The sequence below is a fragment of the Bombina bombina genome, chromosome 12, assembly GCF_027579735.1.
Source record: "Bombina bombina isolate aBomBom1 chromosome 12, aBomBom1.pri, whole genome shotgun sequence".
Taxonomy (NCBI): domain Eukaryota; kingdom Metazoa; phylum Chordata; class Amphibia; order Anura; family Bombinatoridae; genus Bombina; species Bombina bombina.
In genome coordinates, this window is record NC_069510.1 from 111,468,919 (window position 1) to 111,493,605 (window position 24,687).

Genomic DNA, 24,687 nt, shown 5'->3' on the forward strand with positions numbered 1-24,687 from the left:
GCTTGAGGATAGTTCGTTGTTTAAAGAGCCCATGGATAAGAAGATTGAAACCCTGTTAAGAAAGATGTTTCAACATACAAGAAATTTGTTTCAACCGGCAGCGGCTGTTGCTGCGGTTCCTGGAGCGGCTACCTACTGGCGCAACTCCTTATCTGGATTGATCGAGGTTGAGGGTCCCCTTTATGTGATCCAGGAAAGAATTAAGGCCTTAAGGGTGGCTAATTCTTTTATTTGCAATGCAAATATGCAAATTATTCGCCTGAATGCCAAGGCTTCAGGTTTTTCTGTTCAAGCCCGTAGGGCACTCTGGCTGAAGTCCTGGTCTGCGGATATGACTTCTAAGTCACAACTTCTTTCCCTCCCATTTAAGAGACAGATTCTATTTGGTCCAGGCCTGGACTCGATTATCTCCATGGTGTTACTGGAGGCAAAGGTGCCTTTTTACTGCAGAATAAGAAGAACAAGCCTAAGGGATAAGGTCCTAATTTTCGTTCCCTTTGTTTGGATAAATCCCAACGTCAGCAGCCCTCCGCAAAACCAGAGCAATCCAAGGGGACTTGGAAGCCGGCTCAGTCCTGGAATAAATCCAAGCAGAACAAGAAGCCCGCCGAGTCGGCATGAAGGGGCGGCCCCTGATCCGTCTCTGGATCTTTTAGGGGACAGACTGCCGCTCTTTTCAGACACTTGGTTTGGGGACATGCAAGACCCATGGGTCCTGGAGGTCATCGCTCAGTGATCCAATATAGGTTTCAAGTCTCATCCACCCAGGGGCAGATTCCTCCTTTCAAACCTGTCTTCAAGGCCAGAAAAGAGGGAAGACTTTCTGGGGTGCGTGAGGGATCTCTCCTCCCTAGGAGTCATTGTCCTCTTGCAGAAAGAGCTCTGGGGTACTATTCAAACCTTTTTGTGGTCCCAAAGAAGGAAGGGAATTTCCACCCGATTCTGGACCTTTCTGTCCCCTCGTTCAAGATGGAGATGATAAGGTCCATCCTTCCCTTAGTTCCGGAAGGACAGTTCATGACCACTATAGATCTGAAGGATGCTTACCTTCATGTTCCAATGCACAAGGATCACTTCAAGTTCCTAAGGTTTGCATTCCTGGACCAGCACTTCCAGTTTATTGCACTTCCATTTGGTCTAGCTACTGCTCCAATAGTTTTTACAAAGGTTCTAGGGGCTCTGCTTGCAGTGGCCAGAACCAGAAGTATAGCAGTAGCGCCATACCTGGACGATATTCTGGTTCAAGCATCCTGTCGTCTGGCAGAAGACCATTTGAGATCTCTTCTGTTTCTTCTTCGATCTCATGGGTGGAAGATAAACTTAGAAAAGAGTTCTCTTATTCCCAGTACCAGGGTGGAATTATTGGGTACTAAAACAGACTGCATATCTATGAGGATATTCATTACAGACCAGAGACGTTACAAGCTAACTTCAGCTTGTCTTGCCTTCCAGACCTCCTTAAAGGCCCTCTGTGCCTCGGTGTATGGAGGTGATTGGTCTCATGGTGTCCAGCATGGGCATCATTCCCTTTGCCAGATTCCATATCAGACCACTTCAGCTGCGCATGCTGAGACAGTGGAACGGCGATCATTCGGATCTGTCTCAACAGATTTCTCTGGACATCAGGTAGAGAGGATCGCTTTCCTGGTGCCACTGTCCAGATCACCTGTCCCAAGGGACATCCTTCTTGATACCATCCTGGGAGATAGTGACTACGGATGCAAGTCTATCAGGATGGGGAGCTGTTTGGGGTGCCAGGATGGCACAGGGCCTGTGGACTTGAGCGATCTTCCATGCTCTGATCTTCCATGCTCTGATCTTCCATGCTCTGAAGGCTTGGCCTCTTCTGGGTTCATCCCAGTTTATCAGACAACATATCCTCAGTGGCTTACATCAACCATCAGGGGGGAACGAGGAGCTGCCTAGCAATGAGGGAAGTATCTAGGATTCTGGAGTGGGCGGAGGCCCACAACTGCTCGCTGTCAGCGATCCACATTCCGGGTGTGGACAACTGGGAAGTTGATTTCCTCAGCAGACAATCCTTTCATCCGGGGGAATGGCCTCTCTATCCCAAGGTGTTTGCGGAGATTTGCAACAGGTGGGGGAAGCCAGAGATAGATCTCATGGCGTCCCAGCTCAATAAAAAGCTACCCAGATATGGGTCGCGGTCCAGGGATCCTCAGGCGGAGCTACTAGATGCATTAGCGGTGCCTTAGAGGTTCAATCTAATTTACATTTTTCTGCCGTTACCACTTCTTCCCCGTATAGTGGCCCGCATAAAGCAGGAGCAGGCATCAGTGGTACTGATTGCTCCATTGTGGCCATAAAGGATGTGGTTTGCGGACCTGATGGGGATGTCCTCATCTCCTCCGTGGAAGTTACCTTGTTGCAGGAATCTGCTGGAACAGGGTCCTTTTGTTCATCAAAATCTAGATTCTCTGAGGCTGACTGCGTGGAGATTGAATGCTTAGTCAAGAGAGGTTTCTCTGAGAGGGTTATTGACACTCTCATTCAGGCTCGTAAGCCTGTTACTTGCGGCATCTATCATAAGGTGTGGAGAGCTTACTTATTCTGGTGTGAAGAGCGTGGTTTAGCCTGGCATAAGGTTAAGGCTGCCAGGATTCTTTCCTTTCTCCAGGAGGGTCTGGAGAAGCGCCTTTCTGCCAGTTCCCTGAGGGGACAGATTTCGGCCCTTTCTGTTTTGCTGCACAAGAGGCTCGCAGAGCTCCCTGACGTGCAATCTTTTGTTAAGGCTCTGATTAGGATCAGATCTGTGTTTAGATCTAACGCTCCACCTTGGAGTTTGAATCTTGAATCCGTGTGAGCCTATGCATTCGGTTGACATCAAATTGTTGTCCTGGAAGGTTCTTTTTCTTTTGGCTGTTGCGTCACCACGCAGAGTTTCTGAAATGGCTGCCTTGCAATGTGAGCCTCCTTATCTTGTGTTCCACACTGGTAAGGCTGTCCTTTGTACCCGCTTGGGTTTTCTACCTAAGGTGGTGTCTAAACGTAACATCAATCAGGAGTTTAGGGTAACTTCCTTATGTCCTAATCCTCCTTCTTCGAAGGAACGTTTACTTGATGTGGTTCGAGCTTTGAAGTTTTATCTTCAAGCTTCTAAGGATTTTAGGCAAACTTCTTCCTTGTTTGTTATCTATTCTGGGAAGTTTAAGGGTCTAAAGGCTTCTTCGACTTCCTTATCTTTTTGGTTGAGAAGTGTTATATGCTTAGCTTATGAGTCAGCGGAACTTAAACCTCCTCAGAGGGTTACGGTTCATTCCACTAGAGCGGCGGCTTTCTCTTGGACCTTTAAAAACGAGGCCTCTATGGATCAGATTTCTAAGGTGGCTACCTGGTCCTCCTTACATACTTTTTAAAAATTCTACAAGTTTGACGATTTTGCTTTGGCGGAAACAGCTTTTGGGAGAAAGGTTTTGCAGGCTGTGGTGCCCTCAGATTAGGGTCCGCCTTTACTTTACCCCTCCCGTTATTCAGTGTCCTCTAGAGCTTGGGAATAGTTTTCCCAACTGTAAGGAATGATGCAGTGGACTCTCCTCATATTAAGAAGGAAAACATAAATTATGCTTACCTGATAATTTCATTTCCTTCTGTATGAGGAGGGTCCACGGCCCCCGCCCGTATACTCTGATGAACGGACCAAAATTTGTTTTTCTATTCTGGCACCATTCATACCCTGATATTTCTCCTTCTGTTCCTTGTTCCCTTGGCAGAATGACTGGGATGTGATGGAAGTGGGGGGAGTTTTTAAGCCTTTGGCTGGGGTGTCTTTGCCTCCTCCTGGTGGCCAGGTTTAGTATTTCCCAACAGTAAGGAATGATGCCCTGGACTCTCCTCATACAGAAGGAAATGAAATTATCAGGTAAGCATACTTTATGTTTTCTATAATATCTATGTGTATCATCTGTCACCCTTTCTCTTTATTTTTCTCTCCGTTATGGCAAAAAGAATGTGTACAACCCTACTAATTATTTAGTTCAGGTATTTCAGCCACACCCATTGCTAACATGTGCATACAATACGACACATAGCCGTGAAATCTCCATAGACAAATATTGGCAGTACCGTGGGTCGTACTGAAGAGATCAGTGTTTTTAAACGTGGCACTGTCATAGGATGCCACCTTTGCCACAAGTGGTGCGTAAAATTTCTGTCCTACTAAATCTGCCCTAGACAACAGTAAGTTCTATTATTGTGAATTGAAAGCGTTTAAGAGCAACAACAACCCAGCCACACCCACGTAAACTCACAGGACAGGGCCACCAAGTGCTGAATCGCATTGCACGTAAAAATCGCCTATAATCTGTTGCATTAGTCACAACAGAGTTACAAACTACACCTGGAAACAACATCAGCACAAGAACTTTGCGTTGGGAGCTTCATGAAATAGGTTTCTTTAACTGACCATTCATCGATATGCGCAATGTAAAGCGTCGGCTGGAGTCCGCCACTGGACTCTTGAGCAGCAGAACGTGTTCTCTGGAGAGATCAATCGCACTTTACTGTTTTTGTTCCAGTGAAAGGACATCCTAATGCTTTAGGATACATTTTAGACAATATGGTGCTTCCAACTTTGTGGCAACAGTTTAGGAAAGGCCTCTTCCTGTTCCAGCATGACTGTGCCCCTTTGCACAAAGTGAGATCCATCAAGACACGGTTTGATGACTTTGGTGTGGAGAAACTCGGGTGGCCTGCACAGAGCTCTGAACTCAACCCCACTGAACACCTTTGTGATAAATTGTATTCCTGATTGTGAGTCAGGCCTTCTCATCCAACATCAGTGCCTTAAATGCTCTGTTGGCTGAATGGGTACACAGTCCAAAGTCTTCCCAGAAGAGTTGTGGCAGTTCTAGACGAAAAGGGGGAGCAAAGTCTTTATTAATGCCCATGGTTTAGGGATGGGATGTCCAACAAGCTCTTATAGGTGTGATGGTCAGTTGTCCACATACTTTTGACATATAGTGTATCTGTTTATTTTCTATCTGTCTGTATATCTATATATCTGTCTCCACCATCTATCTTTCTATCTGTATCATCTATCTAATTTTAATATCTATCCATCTATTATTTGTATTATATGCCTGCTATATATCCTTCTGTCTCTATCTAAATATCAATCTATTATTTTTATTATATGTCTATTTATGACAAACCTGTCTCTATCTATCTATCTGCCTGTCTGTCTATCTACATATATCTATTGGTCTGTCTGTCTACCTATCTATCTGTTGTTTTTATTATATGTCTATTTATTACATCTATCTATCTGTCTGTCTATCCATCATCTTTCCCTCTTCCCTTTTCTGTTTTCTGAGCATATATTGAAGCCTTTTAATCAGATGAGAAAACAGTAACAATAAACACAGTTTACATTTCAGAGCAGCAATAACGTATGATTAATGGGTTGAATATTTTTATGGAGGAATTTGCCTAACAACCCGTCATGTTTACTGTGTGATATGGGACAATATTAGCTGTTGAGCCGTGGCGTGCTGTAAGCCCTTTGGTAGTGCAAGTGTTAAGCATTTCATGCCCCCAGATACTCTGGCTGGGAAATGCCAAGGTCTTTCTGACATCTGCTCTGCGATTCATAGCACCGGCTTTGTGGGTAACAGCTGAAAAGGCCCCACAGGTGCCATATAAGAGGTGACCATGTTGTCATATTTCATTGCAGCATCCTTCTGCAACGCCATAATTACCTAATTAGGTTGTTAATTAGGAAATTAGCATTTTGCCGTATTGATAGAAGGCGGCGTGCAAGCTGGGCACGTTTGTCTACTTTAATTTAGGATTTGTGCGTCTATCATACGTATGTACTAACTTGAGCTGTTGGAACGAAGCCACATCGCAGGCAGGATCGCAAATGGCAAATATATACTGTGTGTGATCGTGTTACGTGCTTATTTATATCTGACAGACTGGGGAAAATATTCCTGAGATTCTAACCAAATATGGTGAATTAAATAAATAAATATATTTTTTTATATTAATAAAAAAATGATAAAAAACGACCTTTTAGGTTACATAATATAAGCTGTATCATGACTCGTAAATATTGCGTAAATGACATAAGATATTCTTGTTCACACTTGGCTGTCCCATTTTACAGATGCTAATATACAAATATTCTGAAATCTCATCTTTTCCGAAATCTGAACCTTCCAGTTCCAAGCAGTTTGGATAAAGGGTTTTGTTAATTCTAATGTGTTAGAGTATTTTGTTATTTCACTATTTGAGTATAACACAAAGTTAGCTTCAGAGCAGAAACAAACTACTGAGAGCTAGCTGGGGATTGGTGGCCATACACATATGCCTCTAGTTATTGCAGGGGTGGGCAATTATCGGCCCTCCAGATGTTATGGACTACATCTCCTATAATGCTGGCAAAGCATCATGGGAGATGTAGTCCATAACACAAGGAAGGCTGATAGTTGCCCACCCCTGAGTTATTGGCTCACCAGAGGTTGTTCAGCTAGCTCCCAGTAATTAATTGCTGCTTTGGAGCTTACTTTACCTATGTGCCTATTTACCTTTTTGCTGGGGTTAAACACAGAGTTATGTTCAAACAACAGTGCAATGATAAAATGCTGTAATATATTAGAGCATTAACTTTGCACTTTTATGTCTCTTTTTAATGGGTTTAAATCTTTTGGGACAACTCACTCCTTCAGCCTTACAGAACGTGGAAAAAACAAAATAGAACCCGGACCCAGTCAGAACAGGCCAAAAAAAAAAAAAAAAGTCTAAGCTGTTATCGAGAAATCCCCATAGTGTACATAAATAAATAGGTCTATGCAGGAGTGCTGTAAAAAAAAGCCTATAACCTATTCAATTACAAAACTGTAATACCGCATACGTTGGTAATCTATAAGTCTGTGGGAAGGAGAGAGTAATCGATTAAAGCTACTTCTTATTTAATAAAGTTTTCTTTCAAAATCAGAATATAAATGTTTTGTCTCAATTTGAAATTTAAAGTGATATGAAACCCAATTTTTATATTTCATGATTCAGAGGATACAATTTTAAACAACATTCAAATTTACTTCTATTATCTAATTTGCTTCATTCTTTAGATATCCTTTGTTGGAGAAATAGCAGTGCACATGGGTGAGCCAATCACACAAGGCATCCATGTGCAGCCACCAATCAGCAGCTACTGAACCTATTTAGATATGATTTTAAACAAAGGATATCAACAGAGATTGAAGCAAATTAGATAATTGAAGTAAATTGGAAAGATGCTTAAAATTGCATGTTCTTTCAAATGTACGAACCAGATAATGTATTTTTTATGCTTTAGAAGAAGAAGTGTGTAAACCCCTGGTCTTTGTCTTTCAGGTGCCTAAAGTACATGGATCCCTGGAATTGGTGGTAAGGTTGCCTTTTAGGCTACCAAAAGATGGCTTTCCTAGATAACCCCATGATTATCCTGGCACATATTCGTCAATCACATGTGACAAGCGATGACACGGGCATGTGTGAGATGGTACTCATTGACCATGATGTGGACTTGGAGAAATTCTATCCTTCATCTGTTCCAGGAGAGAACACACCAAATTCACAGGGCTCTGGTGGGGAGACTCAGAGCTATGTTTATTCGCAGTCTGTAGACATCACGTCAAGTTGGGATTTTGGAATCAGAAGGCGATCAAACACAGGTAAAAAACAAAAATGTAAACAGATTCAGTTTGAAGTATTGAAGTGCAAGGCTTGACAAATCCAGGAGCCAGCGAGAGCCTGGCTCTTCATTTTTGTGTTTTGTTTTTTTAATGAAAACATTTCTGCAGGTCATTTTTAAATTAATTAAAAATTTCAATTAGGCAGTTACACTAAAGCACCAATTGCAGGGTATTTATTAACTAGAGAATAAAGAAATTTTTAAAGTTTTATAATATATTGCAGCAGTTGAAAATTTAATTGCAAATTACCTGCAGAGAAAAAAAACAAGTTATTTTTTTTAAAAAAGTGCCTCTTGAATAAATATGTTTCTAACACCACATAAATAGAAGGTAAAAATGTATTTAAAAAATGGTGAATTGCTCACAAGAGTGACTTTACAGTTAGTAGTAACAGCTTTGCAGACCAGTGTTGAAAAAATATCTCTGAGAGCCAGTTATCAATCAAAGTGTTGCAACGGTGCTCAGTGCTTGACTGTTCTCTTTAAACAGCACTTTTCTCTGGCTGCACTGTGTTAAGGAAAACTTACACAGTGCAGCCAGAGCAAAGCACTGTTTAAAGTGAAAGCACTTACAGTTCCTGCATGTGTCCTGTTCTTTCTGCAGATCTCCGATCACAGCATGTTCTACCTTGGGGCAAATATCTATATATAAATACCAATGTCTGGCTCCTAAATATTCTTACTGGCCTCCTACATTTTAAACTGATTTCTTGACCTATATTGTAGTGGATATAAACTAGAGGAAATCGAAATTGGTTGTTTAAAGTAGTCAGTCTGTCAAGACAGAATCAATGACATATTCCGTTTGTTAGGAAATACCAACAAAAGACCTAGTAGTGTTTTGAGAAGAGGCTACGTCTTGACAAGTCTAGTGAGCCCTACATCGTTTAACTTTGCTTTTAGTTGCTAATTCTTAGGTTATTATTCAAATTCATTTTGATTTAAACACCTTTTGTCTGGCTCCTGTAAAAAAGAATCTGTGACTTGGCTAGATGGTACAAAACAAGCTTATTAATGGGACCCTAATGTCAGAATTAAACTTTCATGATTCCTATAGAGCATTCAGTTTTAAACAACATTCCAATTCACTTCCATTATCAAATTGTGCACAATCTTTTTATATGCACACTTTCTGAGGCACCAGCTCCTACTGAGCATGTGTAAGAAATCACAGTATATATAAGTATATGCATTTTGCGATTGGCTGATGGCTGTCACGTGATGCAGGGGGAAGGAAAATGGAACAAACTGAAATTTGTCAAAAAAAATAATCTAGTCATTTGAAATTTAAGCTAAGTGCTTTTGCATTGTCTTTTTATTATGCATTTGTTGATTATCCAATTCTACTGTATTTAATGGTCCATTAAATCTATACACTTAAAAAGAGTTAGAGTGATATGAAGCAGTTCTAAAAACAAATTTGCGAAATTAAAAACATACAATGAAACCAATTGTGCAAAAAAAGCAAACAATTGACTTGTTTTCTTGCAAAATGAGCACTTAGAAATTCTCACTGTAGCCCCTGCCCCCAGGGAAATAAGAGAGCTGACATGTTGGTAACATAAGTTGCATTTTGTCCTATTCTGAGCATGGTCAAAACTAGCTTCCTGCTTCTTTTGCATTAAATGACCAGTCAACACAGTAGATTTGCATAATCAACACATGCAAAATAACAAGACAATGCAATAGCACTTAGTCTGCATTTCAAATGAGTAGTAGATTTTTTTTTTATGACAATTTTAAGTTATGTCTATTTCCACTCCCCCTGTACCATGTGACTGCCTTCAGCCAATCACAAATGCATACACGTACCATGTGACAGCCATCAGCCAATCAAAAATGCATACACGTTTATTATGTGAATTCTTGCACATGCTCAGTAGGAGCTGGTGACTCAAAAAGTGTAAATATAAAAAGACTGTGCACATTTTGTTAATGGAAGTAAATTGGAAAGTTGTTTAAAATTGCTGCTCTATCTGAATCATTAAAGTTTAATTTTGACTTGAGTGTCCCTTTAACTAATCACTAAGGGCTAGATTACAAGTGGAGCGCTAAATGATTGTGCTCCCGCAAACGGGCAAAGTTTCACGTTTGCTGGAGTGCAATAATTAACTAGCCATTATAAGTGGCTGGTTATTGCTACCACAAGCTCGTGGTAGCCATTAGCGCTCCGAAAATTAACCAGAGATTAGATGCCCTCAAAGTAGAGGGCATTATAGTTTTTAATTAAAAAAAAAAAGTAGCTTTTTTTAAAAAAATTAAAAACAACTGCACTTGGCAGTTTTTGGGGTCTAAAGTTGGTGCAAGCTCACATTCACATTGCGATTGACTTGTAATACCAGCGCTAATATTGCTTGCTCGCAAACAATATTTAGCGCTCCACTTGTAATCTGGCACTAAGACAGCTAATGTTACACAAGAGGGTCTGTGACATCAAGCTATTTATGTCTTCATGTAGAGACCCCAGCCCCTTGTAGGGTTGTGACAGAAAATAAGGAACTCTGCACAAATGAAGTTAAAAAAAAGAGAAATAAAAAAGTAAAATCCCTTTAATACAATGAATAAAGAGTATTGTAATAATTTCTATTTTACAGATATGGAACCCAAAAAAATTCTTTAGTGATTCAGGCAGAGCATACAATTTAAAAAAACAGCTTTCCAGTATAATTCTGTTATCCAAATTGCTTAGTTCCCATGGTATTCTGTGATGAAGAGATACCTAGGTACGTGTCTGAAGCACTAAATGGCAGGAAATAGTGCTGCCCTCTTGTGTTCTTGCAAAACTGCTGCCATGTAATGCTCAAGCCACGTGCGCGCTCCTGAGCTTACGCCCTTGCTGTTCAACAAAAGATACCAAGAGAACGAAGGAAATTTGATAAAGTAAATTAGAAAGTTGTTTAAAATTGCATCATGAAATATTTTTTTTTTAAATATAACCTCAGGCTTAGTATTTTGTTTTTTTTTGTTACAAATATCCTTTTAACCACATATATAATATATATAAAATGCATATATAAAAAATTACTTTTGTGTTCCTTTAACAACTTGAAATTTTTTAAGTGCAATAAAAAAAAAGCATATGTAATAGCTTGCTAAGTTAGACGACATTGTGCGCTAGAAAAAACCCACAAAACTATATGTTTTCTGTCATAAAAAGATCTATCTAAAATAGAAAAAATAAATCTTCATATAAAATATAAATGTAAATCTTCATTGATATAGATTATATGAAGAACTTCTTTCTATTTTACATAGATCTTTTTATGACAGAAAGCACAGTCTTATATTTTTTTCAGGTGCACAATACACAAGGTTATTGTAAATATTCAGGTTGTTAAGGGGTTAATATGTAATACTTTATAGTGCCTAAAGAGATCTGTTTAATTTCAGCGCAAAGGTCTTTTGGTTTTTTAAAGGGACACTCAAGTCAATCTTTTTATATTTACACTTTTTGAGTCACCAGCTCCTACCGAGCATGTGCAAGAATTCACAGAATATACATATATACCTTTGTGATTGGCTGATGGCTGTCACATGGTAAAGGGGGAGTGGAAATAGACATAACTGAAATTTGTTAGAGAAAATCTACTGCTCATTTGAAGTTCAGACTGAGGGGTAGATTTATTAAGCAGCGGATGCTGCATTCTACGCCCATCGTTTCTGGTCTGCCAGAAACGGAAGTTAAGAAGCAGCGGTCGTATCGGGATGATTGACACCCCCTGCCCCGGTGAGCAGGGGGCGGCATTGCACAAGCATTTAGCGATGTCGAGAGGACATGATTCGCTATAGCGAATCATGTCCACTCGACATTTGTTAAATCTACCACTAAGTGCTATTGCATTGTCTTTTTATCATGTATTTGCTGACTATGCAAATCTATTGTATTTACTGGTCTTTTAAGGTAAGTTTGAAGACAGGCCTAATCAATTCAGACACCCTGTATTTGTTTCTCTTCCACCCAAGCAGTAAATCAGGAAAATGACTGATTTTCTTCCAGAAGGAATGTGACTGGTGAAATATGAATGTGTAAAAGATTTTAACAGAACAATGATCAATGTCATAAAAAGATGCTTCATATTGAGGAGTTTCCTTTGTCCGGTTATGACCAGGTGGGGGGTGTGGTTTAAGATCCAACCAATAAAAGTCACCCAATGGTATGAATTGCTATTTACTCAGCACCTCCCACATTGCATAGAAGCAAATTATCTCCAGCCAATGGGGATGGGTTACCCTAATTATTGTGTCTACATACTAGCTTCACCATACATATGTATGATCTTCTTGCAACCCTAAATCAACAAAGAAGTTTGACCCAACTCTGGAATTGTTACAGAACTTTAGAGCTTTAGCAGCAGTGTTTGCAACAATGTATTTAAAAATGTTATACAAATAGTTCTTAAGACACGCGCACGCTTCAGAGCCAACCTCAGTATGCTCTGTGAAAAGAGATCTTTTTAGGAGACCAAAGGAAAGAGGCTCTCTGGAAGAGATCGACACATGCGCACTCCTGAACCCACCTCAGGAAAGGAGTTACGTTTCAACAAATTATACAGAAAGAACATGCTAAATTTGAAAACAGAAGTGAAATGGAATTTTTTTTAAAACTCTTTAATAAATCATTTATTTTGTATTTTGACTCCCATGCCCCTTAAATGCATTATTAGTTCTTGATTTTCTAATAAAATAATAATAATAATTTTTTTAATAAAGATTCAGTCTGCTAAATCACAATATAGGTTTGTAGCTTTGAAGGGTGAGCTATGCAGGCGGAAGAAACATAGAAACAGTCCACTTTGATAAAGCAGTAGGCGAAATGCGTATCAAGACTCTACAGGAGGGATTATCTATTTAAAGAATTGCCAAAATAATAGTTATTTTTTTAAATTGGTTGTTAGTAAAATGAGTACCTGGGGTCTTTATAACCCCTTAAGGACCCCTTAAGGACAAAGGTTTTCCCAGTTTTCCATGCTTAAAGGGACAGTCAACACCAAAATTGTTAATGTTTAAAAAGATAACCTTTTTTTTAACAGACAAGCAGGCCTTTCTTGTGATATCCTATATAGGTAAATGTTGTTTGTCATAAAGGGGTTGAATAATTGATGCACTTGAAAGTGAGTGGCTACTCTTATCTATTCCTGTTTCTGACATTGTTTAATAGTCACCAATAGACAATACTTAGGGAAATTTGTACATCAAAGAACTCACAATAATTGGAGAACTGTCATTCGAGAGTACAAGTTTTACTTATTTATTACAATTTATTTTTAAACATTTGTGCATACTAAATGTCAGATATGAATAGTGTCTAGTAAACTCTAGATATGATCACTAAGCAGTGGGTTACACATTTAACGAATGCAACAAAAGTTGCATTATTTCACCCCCTATAGCGCAGCCATTACAAGTTTTCAAACAGCCGCCTTGTGTGTGCGATATGGTTGCGTTGAGCTCCATACCGCACACAATTCAAGCGCTGTTTTGACGTGCTCGTGCACGCTTTCCCCATAGACATCAATGGGGAGAAGGTGTCAGAAAAAAAACCTTAACACCTGAAGCGCGGAATGAAAAGCTCCGTAACGCAGCCCCATTGATGTCTATGTAGGAAAAAAAGTAACGTTTAAACCTAACATAAACCCTACGTCTAAACACCCCTAATCTGCCGCCCCGACGTCACCGACACTTAAATAATGTTATTAACCCATAATCTGCTGCTCCCGATATCGCCGCCACCTAAATAAAGCTATTAACCCCTATTCCCCTGCACCCCAACATTGCTCACACTATAATAAATCTATTAAACCCTATTCCTCCGCTCCCTGACATCGCTGCAACTAAATAAAGCTATTAACCCCTAAACCTCTGGCCTCCAACATCACTACCACTAAATAAGTCTATTAACCCCTAAACCGCCAGCCCCCCACATCGCAAAAATCTAAATTAAACCTAAACCCTAACCCGAACGTAACCCTTACTCTAACCCTAACACCCCCTAACTTTAACATAATTAAAATAGAGCTAAATTAAAGTTACAATTATTAACTAAATAATACCTAAATACATACTTACCTGTGAAATAAAACCTAAGCTAGCTACAATATAACTAATAGTTATATTGTAGCTAGCTTAGGTTTTATTTTTATTTCACAGGTAACTTTGTATTTATTTTAACTAGGTAGACTAGTTAGTAAATAGTTATTAACTTTTTATTAACTACCTAGTTAAAATAAATACAAACTTACCTGTGAAATAAAACCTAACCTGCCTTATACTAAAACCTAACATTACAAAAATTAGCAAACGATATTATCCAAAATAATAAAAATGATTCCTATTCTAATACCCTTTTAAAAAAATAAAAAACCCACCCCAAAATAAAAAAGCCTAATCTATAATAAACTACCAAGGGCCCTTAAAAGGGCCTTTTGTAGGGCATTGCCCTTAAGTTAACAGCTCTTTTGCTACAAAACAAAACAAACACCCCCTAACAGTATACAGACCCAAAACCCACAAAATAAAAATAAAGTAAAACCTAATCTACCCATTGCCCTGAAAAGGGCATTTGTATGGGCATTGCCCTTATAAGGGCATTTAGCTCTTTTGCTGCCCAAGCCCTAATCTAAAAATAAACCCCCCACCCCAAAACGAAAAAAAAAACATTACACAAAATAACAAACAAATTATCAAAAATAATAAAAATGATTCCTATTCCAATACCCATTTAAAAAAAAAACACCCCAAAATAAAAAACCTAATCTAGAATAAACTACCAATAGCCCTTAAAGGTGTCTTTTGTAGGGCATTGCCCTAAGTTAAACAACCCTTTTACCTGAAAAAAAATACAAAGTCCCACTAACCTTACAAACCCCCACCCCCCCAACCCACAAAAGAAAAAAAAACTATCTAAAAAAAAACCTAAGCTAACCATTGCCCTGACAAGGGCATTTGTATGGGCATTGCCCTTAAAAGGCCATTTAGTTCTTTTGCATTTCCCTGAAAAGGGCATTTAGTTCTTTTACGAATACCTCAAACCCTAAACACTTACAGTTGTTGAAGTCCCGCTTGAAGGGTCTTCCTCCCGGCGGCTCCATCTTCATCCAGGCGGTATCTTCTATCTTCATCCTGGCGGCCCGGAGCGGGTCCATCCTGAAGACATCCGGCCCGAGGAATCCTCTTCATACTGTCGCCGCTGTACACTGAATCTTCAATGCAAGGTATGCGATTCAAAATGGCGCCACTTGCATTCCTATTGGCTGATTTGATTTTGGAAATTCAAATCAAATTCAAATTTCAAATTTGAATGTTCAAATCAGCCAATAGGATGAGAGCTGCTGAAATTCTATTGGCTATTGAAATCAGCCAATAGAATTTCAGTAGCTCTTATCCTTTTGGCTGATTTGAACAGCCAATAGGATTTCAGTAGCTCTCATCCTATTGGCTGATTTAAATTTCCAAAATCAAATCAGCCAATAGGAATGCAAGGGACGCCATTTTGAATTGCGTACCTTGCATTGAAGATTCAGTGTACGGCGGCGACCGTATGAAGAGGATGCTCCACGGCGGATGTCTTCAGGATGGACCCGCTCCACGCCGCCGGGATTAAGTTAATAGTTTAATTTAGTATATTTCGTTGTGGGGGACTTGCTGTTTAGGGGTTAATAGGTTTATTATAGTGGCAACGGTGTAGGGCATAATAACTTTAGTATAGTGGGGGCGATGTGGGCGGACGGCAGATAAGGGGTTAATAATATTTAAATAGTGTTTGCCATGCGGGAGGGCGGCGGTTTAGGGGTTAATAACTTTATTATAGTGTGGGTGATGTTGGGGTGCGGGGGAATAGGGGTTAAAGGGATATTAAACCCATTTTTTTTCCGTTCATGATTCAGATAGAGCGTGCAATTTTAAGCAACTTTCTAATTAACTCCTATTAGAAATGTCTCTTTGTTCTCTTGGTATATTTATTTGAAAAAGGAGGAATGAAAGCTTAGGAGCCAGCCCATCTTTGGTTCAGCACCCTGGATAGTCATTGCTGATGGATGGCTACATTTAGCTTCCAATCAGCAAGCGCTACCCAGGTGCTGAACCTAAAACGGGCTGGCTCCTAAGCTTTCATTCCTGCTTTTCAATAAAAGATACCAATAAATTGAAGAAAAATTATTAATAGGAGTAAATTAGAAAGTTGCTTAAAATTGCTTGCTCTACCCGAATCATGAAAGAAAAAATTTGGGTTTAGTATCCCTTTAATAACTTTAGTATAGTGGCAGCGATGTCGGGGATGGGGGGAATAGGGTATAATACATTTTATTAGTGGCAGCGATGTCAGGAGTGGCAGATTAGGGTTAATAAGTTTAATATAGTTTTTGCAATGCGGGAGGGCCTCGGTTTAGGGGTTAATAGGAAGTTTATGGGTGTTAGTGTACTTTGTAACACTTTAGTTATGAGTTTTATGTAACAGTTTTGTAGCGTAAAACTCATAACTACTGCTCTCAGATGGCGGTACGGATCTTGTTTGTATAGGGTGTAACGCAAGCTTTTTAGCCTCACCGCAAAACTTGTAATGGCTGCGCTATGGAAGTCCCATGAAAAAACGTCATTTTTACGTGTGCGGGACTGACATTGCATTACAGGCTAAAAGGCTTGCGGTACAGCTATACCGACAAGACTCGTAATGGCTGCGGTGCCGTTTTAACGCGTTAAAACACGAACGCAAAACTTGTAATCTAGGTGTTAGTGTTTAGTGAATGCAAAAGAAGCAGGCAGTCCATTTTCCCTATGCTCAGAAAAGGACATAATGCAACTTTAAAGGGACAGTCTAGGCCAAAATAAACTTTCATGATTCAGATAGAGCATGTAATTTTAAACAATTTTCCAATGTACTTTTATCACCAATTTTGCTTTGTTCTCTTGGTATTCTTAGTTGAAAGCTTAACCTAGGAGGTTCATATGCTAATTTCTTAGACCTTGAAGCCCACCTCTTTCTGATTGCATTTTAACAGTTTTTCACCACTAGAGGGTGTTAGTTCACATATTTCATATAGATAACACTGTGCTCGTGCACGTGAAGTAATCTGGGAGCAGGCACTGATTGGCTAGACTGCAAGTCTGTCAAAAGAACTGAAAAAAGGGGCAGTTTGCAGAGGCTTAGATACAAGATAATCACAGAGGTTAAAAGTGTATTATTATAACTGTGTTGGTTATGCAAAACTGGGAAATGGGTAATAAAGGGATTATCTATCTTTTAAAACAATAAAAATTCTGGTGTAGACTGTCCCTTTAAGGGACAGTCAACACTAGAATTTTTGTTGTTTAAAAAGATAGATAATCCCTTTATTACCCATTCCCCAGTTTTGCATAACCAACACAGTTATAATAATATACTTTTTACTGCTGTGATTACCTTGTATCTAAGTCTCTGCAGACTGCCCCCTTATTTCAGTTCTTTTGACAGACATGCAGTTTAGCCAATCAGTGCTCACTCCAGGGTAACTTCACGTCCATGAGCTCAATGTTATCTATATGAAACACATGAACTAATGCCCTCTAGTGGTCAAAATGCATTCAGATTAGAAGCAGTCTTCAAGGTCTAAGAAATTAGCATATTAACCTCCTAGAATTAGCTTTCAACTAAGAATACTAAGAGAACAAAGCAAAATTGGTGATAAAACTAAATTGGAGAGTTGTTTAAAATTACATTTCCTATTTAAATCATGAAAGTTTTTTTTGACTTGACAGTCCCTTTAAATCTTAAGTAACATGAGCTGGTTTACTATTCAGGTTCTGCCCATGCTCAGAAGAGGCATAATGCAACCTAAGTTCTCAGCATGTCTGCTCCCTTATTTAGCTGTAAGCAGTGGCTACATTGAGAATTTCTAAGTGCTCATTTTACAATAAAACATGTAATCTGTTTGCTGTTGTTTAACACAATATTTTTCCTTTGATTTTTTTGTGTGCAAATTATTGGTGCAGTAGTTATCAACGTCAGTTCTATGGGGCAGCTGCTTTTTTTCTCTTTTTTTTTTTTTTTTCTTGGTTTGAAAACAAAATAGGCAGAACCAGCCATTATTAAAGGGACACTGAACCCAATTTTTTTCTTTCATGATTCAGATAGAGCGTGCAATTTTAAGCAACTTTCTAATTTACTCCTATTATCAAATTGTCTTCGTTCTCTTGCTATCTTTATTTGAAAAATAATGCATCTAATCTTTTTTTTGGGTTCAGGACTCTGGACAGCACTTTTTTATTGGTGGATGAATTTATCCACCAATCAGCAAGAACAACCCAGGTTGTTCACCAAAAATGGGCCGGCATCTAAACTTACATTCTTGCATTTCAAATAAAGATACCAAGAGAATAAAGACACGTTGATAATTGGAGTAAATTAGAAAGTTGCTTATAATTTAGGGATGCACCGAAATTTCGGCCGCAGAAAGTTTCGGTCGAAAATAGCATTTTTTGTTATTTCGGTTTTCGGTTTTTTTGCCTTTTATTTTCGGCAAAATTATTGTGTAGCATATTTTAAATTTGATGCCAGCCTAGAGCTGCTGTTTGAGTTCATTACTTGACTTACTGTTTTGCATATAATAATAGTTTTCTTGGACTATACTTTATTTTGATAATTGGTAAGAAAACAAAAACGGTTAAATCTGATTCTGTTACACAGAACTAAATAAAGAATAATACTAGCGATGCACCAAAATTTGGGCTGCCGACAATGTGCAATTCCAATTTCGGCCCAAAGAGGACCAAAATGGCTAAAAATGTACATCTCTCCCCTGTTCTATTGAGTTACATGTCTATCCTTAGCATAAGGTGAGCAGCACAGCACTGGCATGGTACACAGAGCACACACATAAGTACCATTACATGATGATATTTGAAACCAGCAGAGAAGGAAACCAAAGTTCTGAATAGTGAATACAAATATCAAAGGATGATAAGTAACATGTTTATAAACACTTGATATTATCAGACACAGCCCTAAGCACACACAGTGAATATCTTTAAGCCTTATATACAGTGCTCATACATCAGCCTCTTGTGCGTAGACATTCTATTCGCCTGAGGCAAATATGCGTGCACACAGTTGGTACAAATTAGCACCCACCAGACAGTGTATACAAAAAAGCACAGTAACTTTCTATAACCACCTTGCACGTAAGGATGTCGCTAAGTCCAGTGGTCCTGGTGATAGGTGACAGGCAGACTCCATTTGGGGCTCCGGACATATAATCTGACGGGTCAGTGTGAGACCCGAACCAGGAACAAGGTGGAGATACGATGAGAGACGATCAGGTGCAGCCACGCTCATCGCACGGATAACTACACCCAAAAACAAAACACATGTCCACCTCGTATTGTTGTCTGGCTATAACCACGCTCTCCCTTATAGAGCTCCAGTTTCAATGCAGATCCCGCCCTACTGTACAAGTGACCATGTCCATTTGTTGGAGCTTTCCCACCTACAAGCTCTCTCAGCTACACACACACACTGTAGTTAAAAAAGAAAAAAACAATTTCGGTTTCGTTTCGGTTTTCGGCCAGGATCATTCTGAATTTTCGGTATCGGTTTCGGTCCAGAATTTTCATTTCGGTGCATCCCTATTATAATTACATGCTCTATCTGAATCACAAAAGAAAAAATTTGGGTTCAGTGTCTCTTTAAAGAATCATTAACTGCGTCTTGCTTTTATGTAACAATTGTTTTTATCTTACAAGTCTCTAGAAAGTGAAAAGCAAATTCTGTTATCTATGTTTTTCAAAATTCTACATATTGCCTATACCATAGCAATGCACATGGGTGAGCCAATCACACGAGGCATCTATGTGCAGCCACCAATCAGCAGGTACCAAGCCTATTTAGATATGCTTTTCAACAAAGGATATGAAGATATTGAAGCAAATTAGATAATAGAAATAAATTGGAAAATTGTTTAAAATTGCATGCTCTTTCTAAATCATGAAAGAAAAAAATTGTGTTTCATGTCCCTTTAAAGGGCCACTAAATACAGTAGAACTGAATAACTTATAAATATACAATAAAAAGACAGTGACATTGCACTTATTTTGAATTTGAAATGAACAGTAGAATATTTTCTGGCAAATTTCAAATTTAATCCAATTTTTCCTCCCCCTGTATCATGTGACAGCCATCAGCCAATCACAAAATGCATATACGTATATACTGTGTACTTTTGCCCATGCTCAGTAGAAGCTGGAGCCTCAGAAAGTGTGCATATAAAAAGATTGCGCATGTTTTGAAAATGGAAGTATAATGGAATTTTGTTTTAAAATTGCTTCTTTATCTGAATTATGAAACTTTCATTTTGACTTTAGTGGCGCTTTAGGTTACAGATTATGGTTTTCGTCCTTTTTGGTGTGGAACAAGCACATTCATGCAAAGCATATCAATTTATTTTCATTTCAAAATCTTGGCGCAGAATGTCCCTTTAAAGGGACAGTGTAATTTGTGTCCCTTAAAGGGACAGTCAAGTCAAAATTAAACTTTCATGATTCAGATAGAGTAGCATTTTTAAGCAACTTTCCAATTTACTTCCATTAACAAAATGTTCACAGTCTTTTTATATTTACACATTTTGAGTCACCAGCTCCTACTGAGCATGCGCAAGAATTCACAGAATTTACATATATGCATTTGTGATTGGCTGATAGCTGTCACATGATACAGGAGAAGTGGAAATAACGAAATGCCATGTATGCATGCGCGAAACGCGTCATCTATTGGAGCGTACCACTAAATTGTATGTTCCATATACAATAAACCTTTGGTTTTCAACTGGCAACAAGGACTCCGTTTTCTTTAGTATATGTTGTTGAATTGTGTCAATAGCTTTTAGTCTAGAATGTGATTCTTATATTTTTCCAATATGAAAATGGTGGTGTTGTTTGCAGATGAGAAACATGATTGTCTAGATTGGAATCGTCCTGGAAAGGCATTAAAGGGACACGAAAGTCAAAATTAAAGTTTCATGATTCAATTAAAAACATGCAATTCAAAAAAAGCTTTCCAATATACTTCCATTATTAAAACATGCATATTAGTCTTATATGCACATTTCCTGAGGCCTCAGTTCCTACTGAGCATGTGCTAGAGCGCACAGTATATGCATTTTGTGATTGGCTGATGGCTGTCACATGATACAAGGGCAAGGAAAATTGGATTAACTTTAAAATTTGCCAAAAAATATTGCAAAGCTGTTTTACTACATATAATAAAAAGGATATGAAACCCCAAATTTTTCTTTTCTGATTCAGACAGAGCATACAATTTAAAAAAAAGTTTCCAATTTACTTTTATTACCAAATGTACTTTGTTCCCATGATATTGTCTGTTGAAGAGATAGGTAGGTGTGTGGAGCAGTAAATGGCATAACATTCTTGCAAAACTGCTTCCATATAGTGTTCCAGAAATGTACATCCCTGCTTTTCAACAAAAGATATCAAGAAAACGGATAAAAATTGATAATAGAAGTAAATTAGAAAGTTGTTTAAAATTGCCTGCTCTGTCATGAAATTTTTGTGTGTGTGTTAAATGCCCCTTTAAACATTGTATATTACAATCTCAAAGTGCTTTAAAAAATTGCAATAAACCATATATTTTTTTGAATTTGGCAGATAGTCTGTCCTTACTGAAATACAAGGGGTTAAACCGTTTTCAATAAATTCATTCAGCAAAAGTAAACTTTAGTTCACGACACCTTTTAAAAGCAAAAACAAAATTACAAAAAGCATAAAATAAAATTCTCGTCTCCTCGTTCTTGGTTTCTTTACACATTTGACTAGTGTTGCTGCAGATACAAATCACTTTCCTTTATTACCTATAAACCGTTCCGTCCTACCGTAGGAGAAAAAAAAAAAAAGCTGCTAATTTATATAGCTGTGACATTTTATAATTTTTCCTGATTTTCAGATAAAGGATTTTACATTTAAAACTTTAATAGTTGTGAGCCTGACTTCATTTATCTTTAATTTTTGAAACGGGGGCATGTAATTCATATCCGTAATTTTATGCACACTCTGTAACATTCGCAGGACTTCATTTGTACATTAAAATTCCTTTAAGACCGTTATTAATGATTTATATAACGAAGTGTCATATTAATCACACAAGTTTTCACATTTTATGAGTCGCTTCTATGTTAATACTATCTTTATGGTCTGTATTAATGTTTTATGTCTCTTAATTTCATTTATAAATCAAGAACGTTTTCCTGTTTTTGTTGGTATTTTCTGAACTTGATGTCAGGTTTTAAAATCTTTTATGCATTCTCTTCCCCCCCCCCATCTTGAACATATCTCCCCATTTCTGTTCTACAATTCTTGCCCTGCGTTTCCTCTCCTTTCTTCCTTCTGGCTTTCGTTATTTCTCATTGGTTCCCCCCCTCTTCTATTCTCTCCCCCCTTCTCTTTATCTTCCTATACACGCCATATGAAATATTCATGAAATTTGGATTAATTGCTATTTCTGCTCACAGGAAACTTTCATTGACAAACTAATTCTGTTTTTTTTTCTGTTTTCCAGCTCAGAAACTGGAGCGTCTGAGAAAAGAACGTCAGAACCAGATCAAGTGTAAAAATGTGCAGTGGAAGGATCGGAACACAAGTCACTCAGGTAATGAGCAAGCCCCATATTTTGTATTTAAAGGGACAGTAAACTTTGGGCTAGATTATGAGTGGAGCGCAAATTAATGCTACGCTTGAGCGTTTATTGCGCTAGAAATAAGCTTTTTGCGCTCGTCAGGTTGCACTCACATTGGGAGTTGAAAGTAAACAGTTTTTGCTCTCACGCTATTGCATGCGTGTTCACTTATTTCCCTATAGAAGTCAATGGAGAAATTAAAAGTGGAAAAAAACACCCTACTCATTTGCGCTAACCCGATATGAAAATATTAATATTTCACGTTCCATTGTTCTGCACATAGCAGAATGTGTTTTGTTTATTCATAAATAAATATTTTTACATATCTGATGGTATTTTTGGTACAATATATATCTATACCCATATAGATCTAGATAGATATAGATATAGCAAGGAATATCTATTTATAAATACATAGAACATATTCTGCTATGTGCCAAACATTGGAATGTGAAATATTTACAGTAAATACATAGTTAAAACCTACACACTTATAAATACAAATGTACACATATATAGACATATATCTATACATACATATAAATCCGTAGACATGTATGTATCTCTATATTAAAGCCCTCTGCCTGCCTTTTTTCTTCTAATACACAAGATCTCATATCTTTGAGCCCTTATAACTTTTGTGTGCAATATTTTTATTTAATTATTTTTATTACATGGCGTTATTATGAGTGCACCTTTACTTTGTAACATATTTTTGATGTGTTTTGTGACAGTTTTATGTTTCGAAAAACCGTTAACCAGAGCTCTGAAGTCGCAGTAATAATTCTAGCGTAAATCACGATTGCACTCAAGCTATAGAATAAAATATCAGCCAAGTCTTAACATTTTTAGAACAAATTAACATCCTTTTTACTGCAGTGCTTTTTCAATAGCCAAACTCCACACACCCTTTGCCTTATTTGGAGCAGCCAATTCAAGCTTTAGTCTGCAGACGACAAGGGTAGTCTTTTTTATAAAGTTAGTATAAAGTGCATTGTTTTGCAGTTGCTATCTGATAAACGCCAGTTAGGGACATATATGTAGCAGGGTTAGCCTTAAGAAGGGTTATTTCACGTTCTGAGAATTAGAAATTGCTCCATTTTCAGAGCTAAATTACATGAAAAGGGGGTAAAAGGAATAATTAAAATAATACAGTATTGCAACGTTTTATCATTAGACATCACTAAATATTTTATATACAAATTTACAAGGGGTTTACTGACCAATGTATTATGCATAGTAAACCAAATTTGCAGTATATTTCATTATTTATTTTGCCACTTTTTGGGGGAATTCATGATGTAGAAAAATGGATAATTATAGATTTATATAACTTGCAATTTCCAAAACTCTATTGTAAAGAACAGAAGTTGGTTTTGTTACTAACCCAAAATACAATCTGTGGCAAACCTAGCCACTTCTGGACTATAACGTGAGAAAGGTTGTCTATAGGCTGTATATTGTGCTATGTAGATGTGACAGACCCTTCTGTCAGCACTGAAAGAGTTAACTGTGTTCAGCTTTAGCCTCAGCTATGGTGCACTGTCATTAATGTTATTGATACACAGTCCATTGTTTAATCAACCTCAGAGAGCAAACCCTAGATGATAAGGAAAGCCAAGTGTGTGTCTGTGTTTAAATTGTTATCAGCTTGAGCAAGGTATTCTATTGTATCATGTAAAAGGGCGTGTTCCCTCCATCTAATGTACAACATTCTTTCAACCCCCCTTCTGGGGGGGGTCAGACCTGCATAAATACTGGGCATATGAGCCTTAATAAAATTCATTCTGTTTAAAACCTGAAAACTGGCTGGGTTGTGAATTGCTGATTCCCTATGCAGGACATTGTTCCCTGGTGTTAACCCTTGGTATCCGGTTGGTACCGTCACAATTGGTGGCAAGCGACGGAATGAACCTTATCGCCCAGAAGAGCAACTACACAAGCCAGTAACCTCAGGAAGAGGGGGATTACTACAATACTGACTAAGATGGAAGGAGTACCAGGGAACGAAGTGAATGGAGATGGATTATTCTAAGCTAAAGAGACAAACGTAAAAGGAACTGCTAGAAGCCAGGGGAAAGATAGGCAGCAGCAAACCCAAGGCTATATTAATTGCTGAGCTGATGGAGGGAGACAGAGCTCGCAGCGCTACGCCTCCAGCAGCCATGGAGGAGACCCTATACCAGAGGGAAATGAGGACCAGGCTGGAATTTTTACCCCAACCTGTACCACGGGATATGCTATCCGTGGTAATGGCAGATGTGCAGGAGTACGTGATGGCACACAGTCCGCGGAATGCATCCTCCCGAGCAGAATCCATTTTGGACGCACTCAGCAA

General features: G+C 38.4%; 1 protein-coding gene across 1 annotated transcript in view; it reads left to right on the top strand.

Moving 5' to 3' along the window:
- The window catches only part of MAPKAP1 (MAPK associated protein 1), a 451,857-nt gene that overhangs the window by 45,813 nt on the left and 381,357 nt on the right, over positions 1 to 24,687 (top strand). The window contains exons 2-3 of the mRNA XM_053695639.1: positions 7,357 to 7,676; positions 22,233 to 22,322. Of these exons, the coding sequence (XP_053551614.1) occupies positions 7,418 to 7,676; positions 22,233 to 22,322 (349 nt within the window). The 5' untranslated portion in view covers positions 7,357 to 7,417. The remainder of the gene's footprint in view (positions 1 to 7,356; positions 7,677 to 22,232; positions 22,323 to 24,687) is intronic.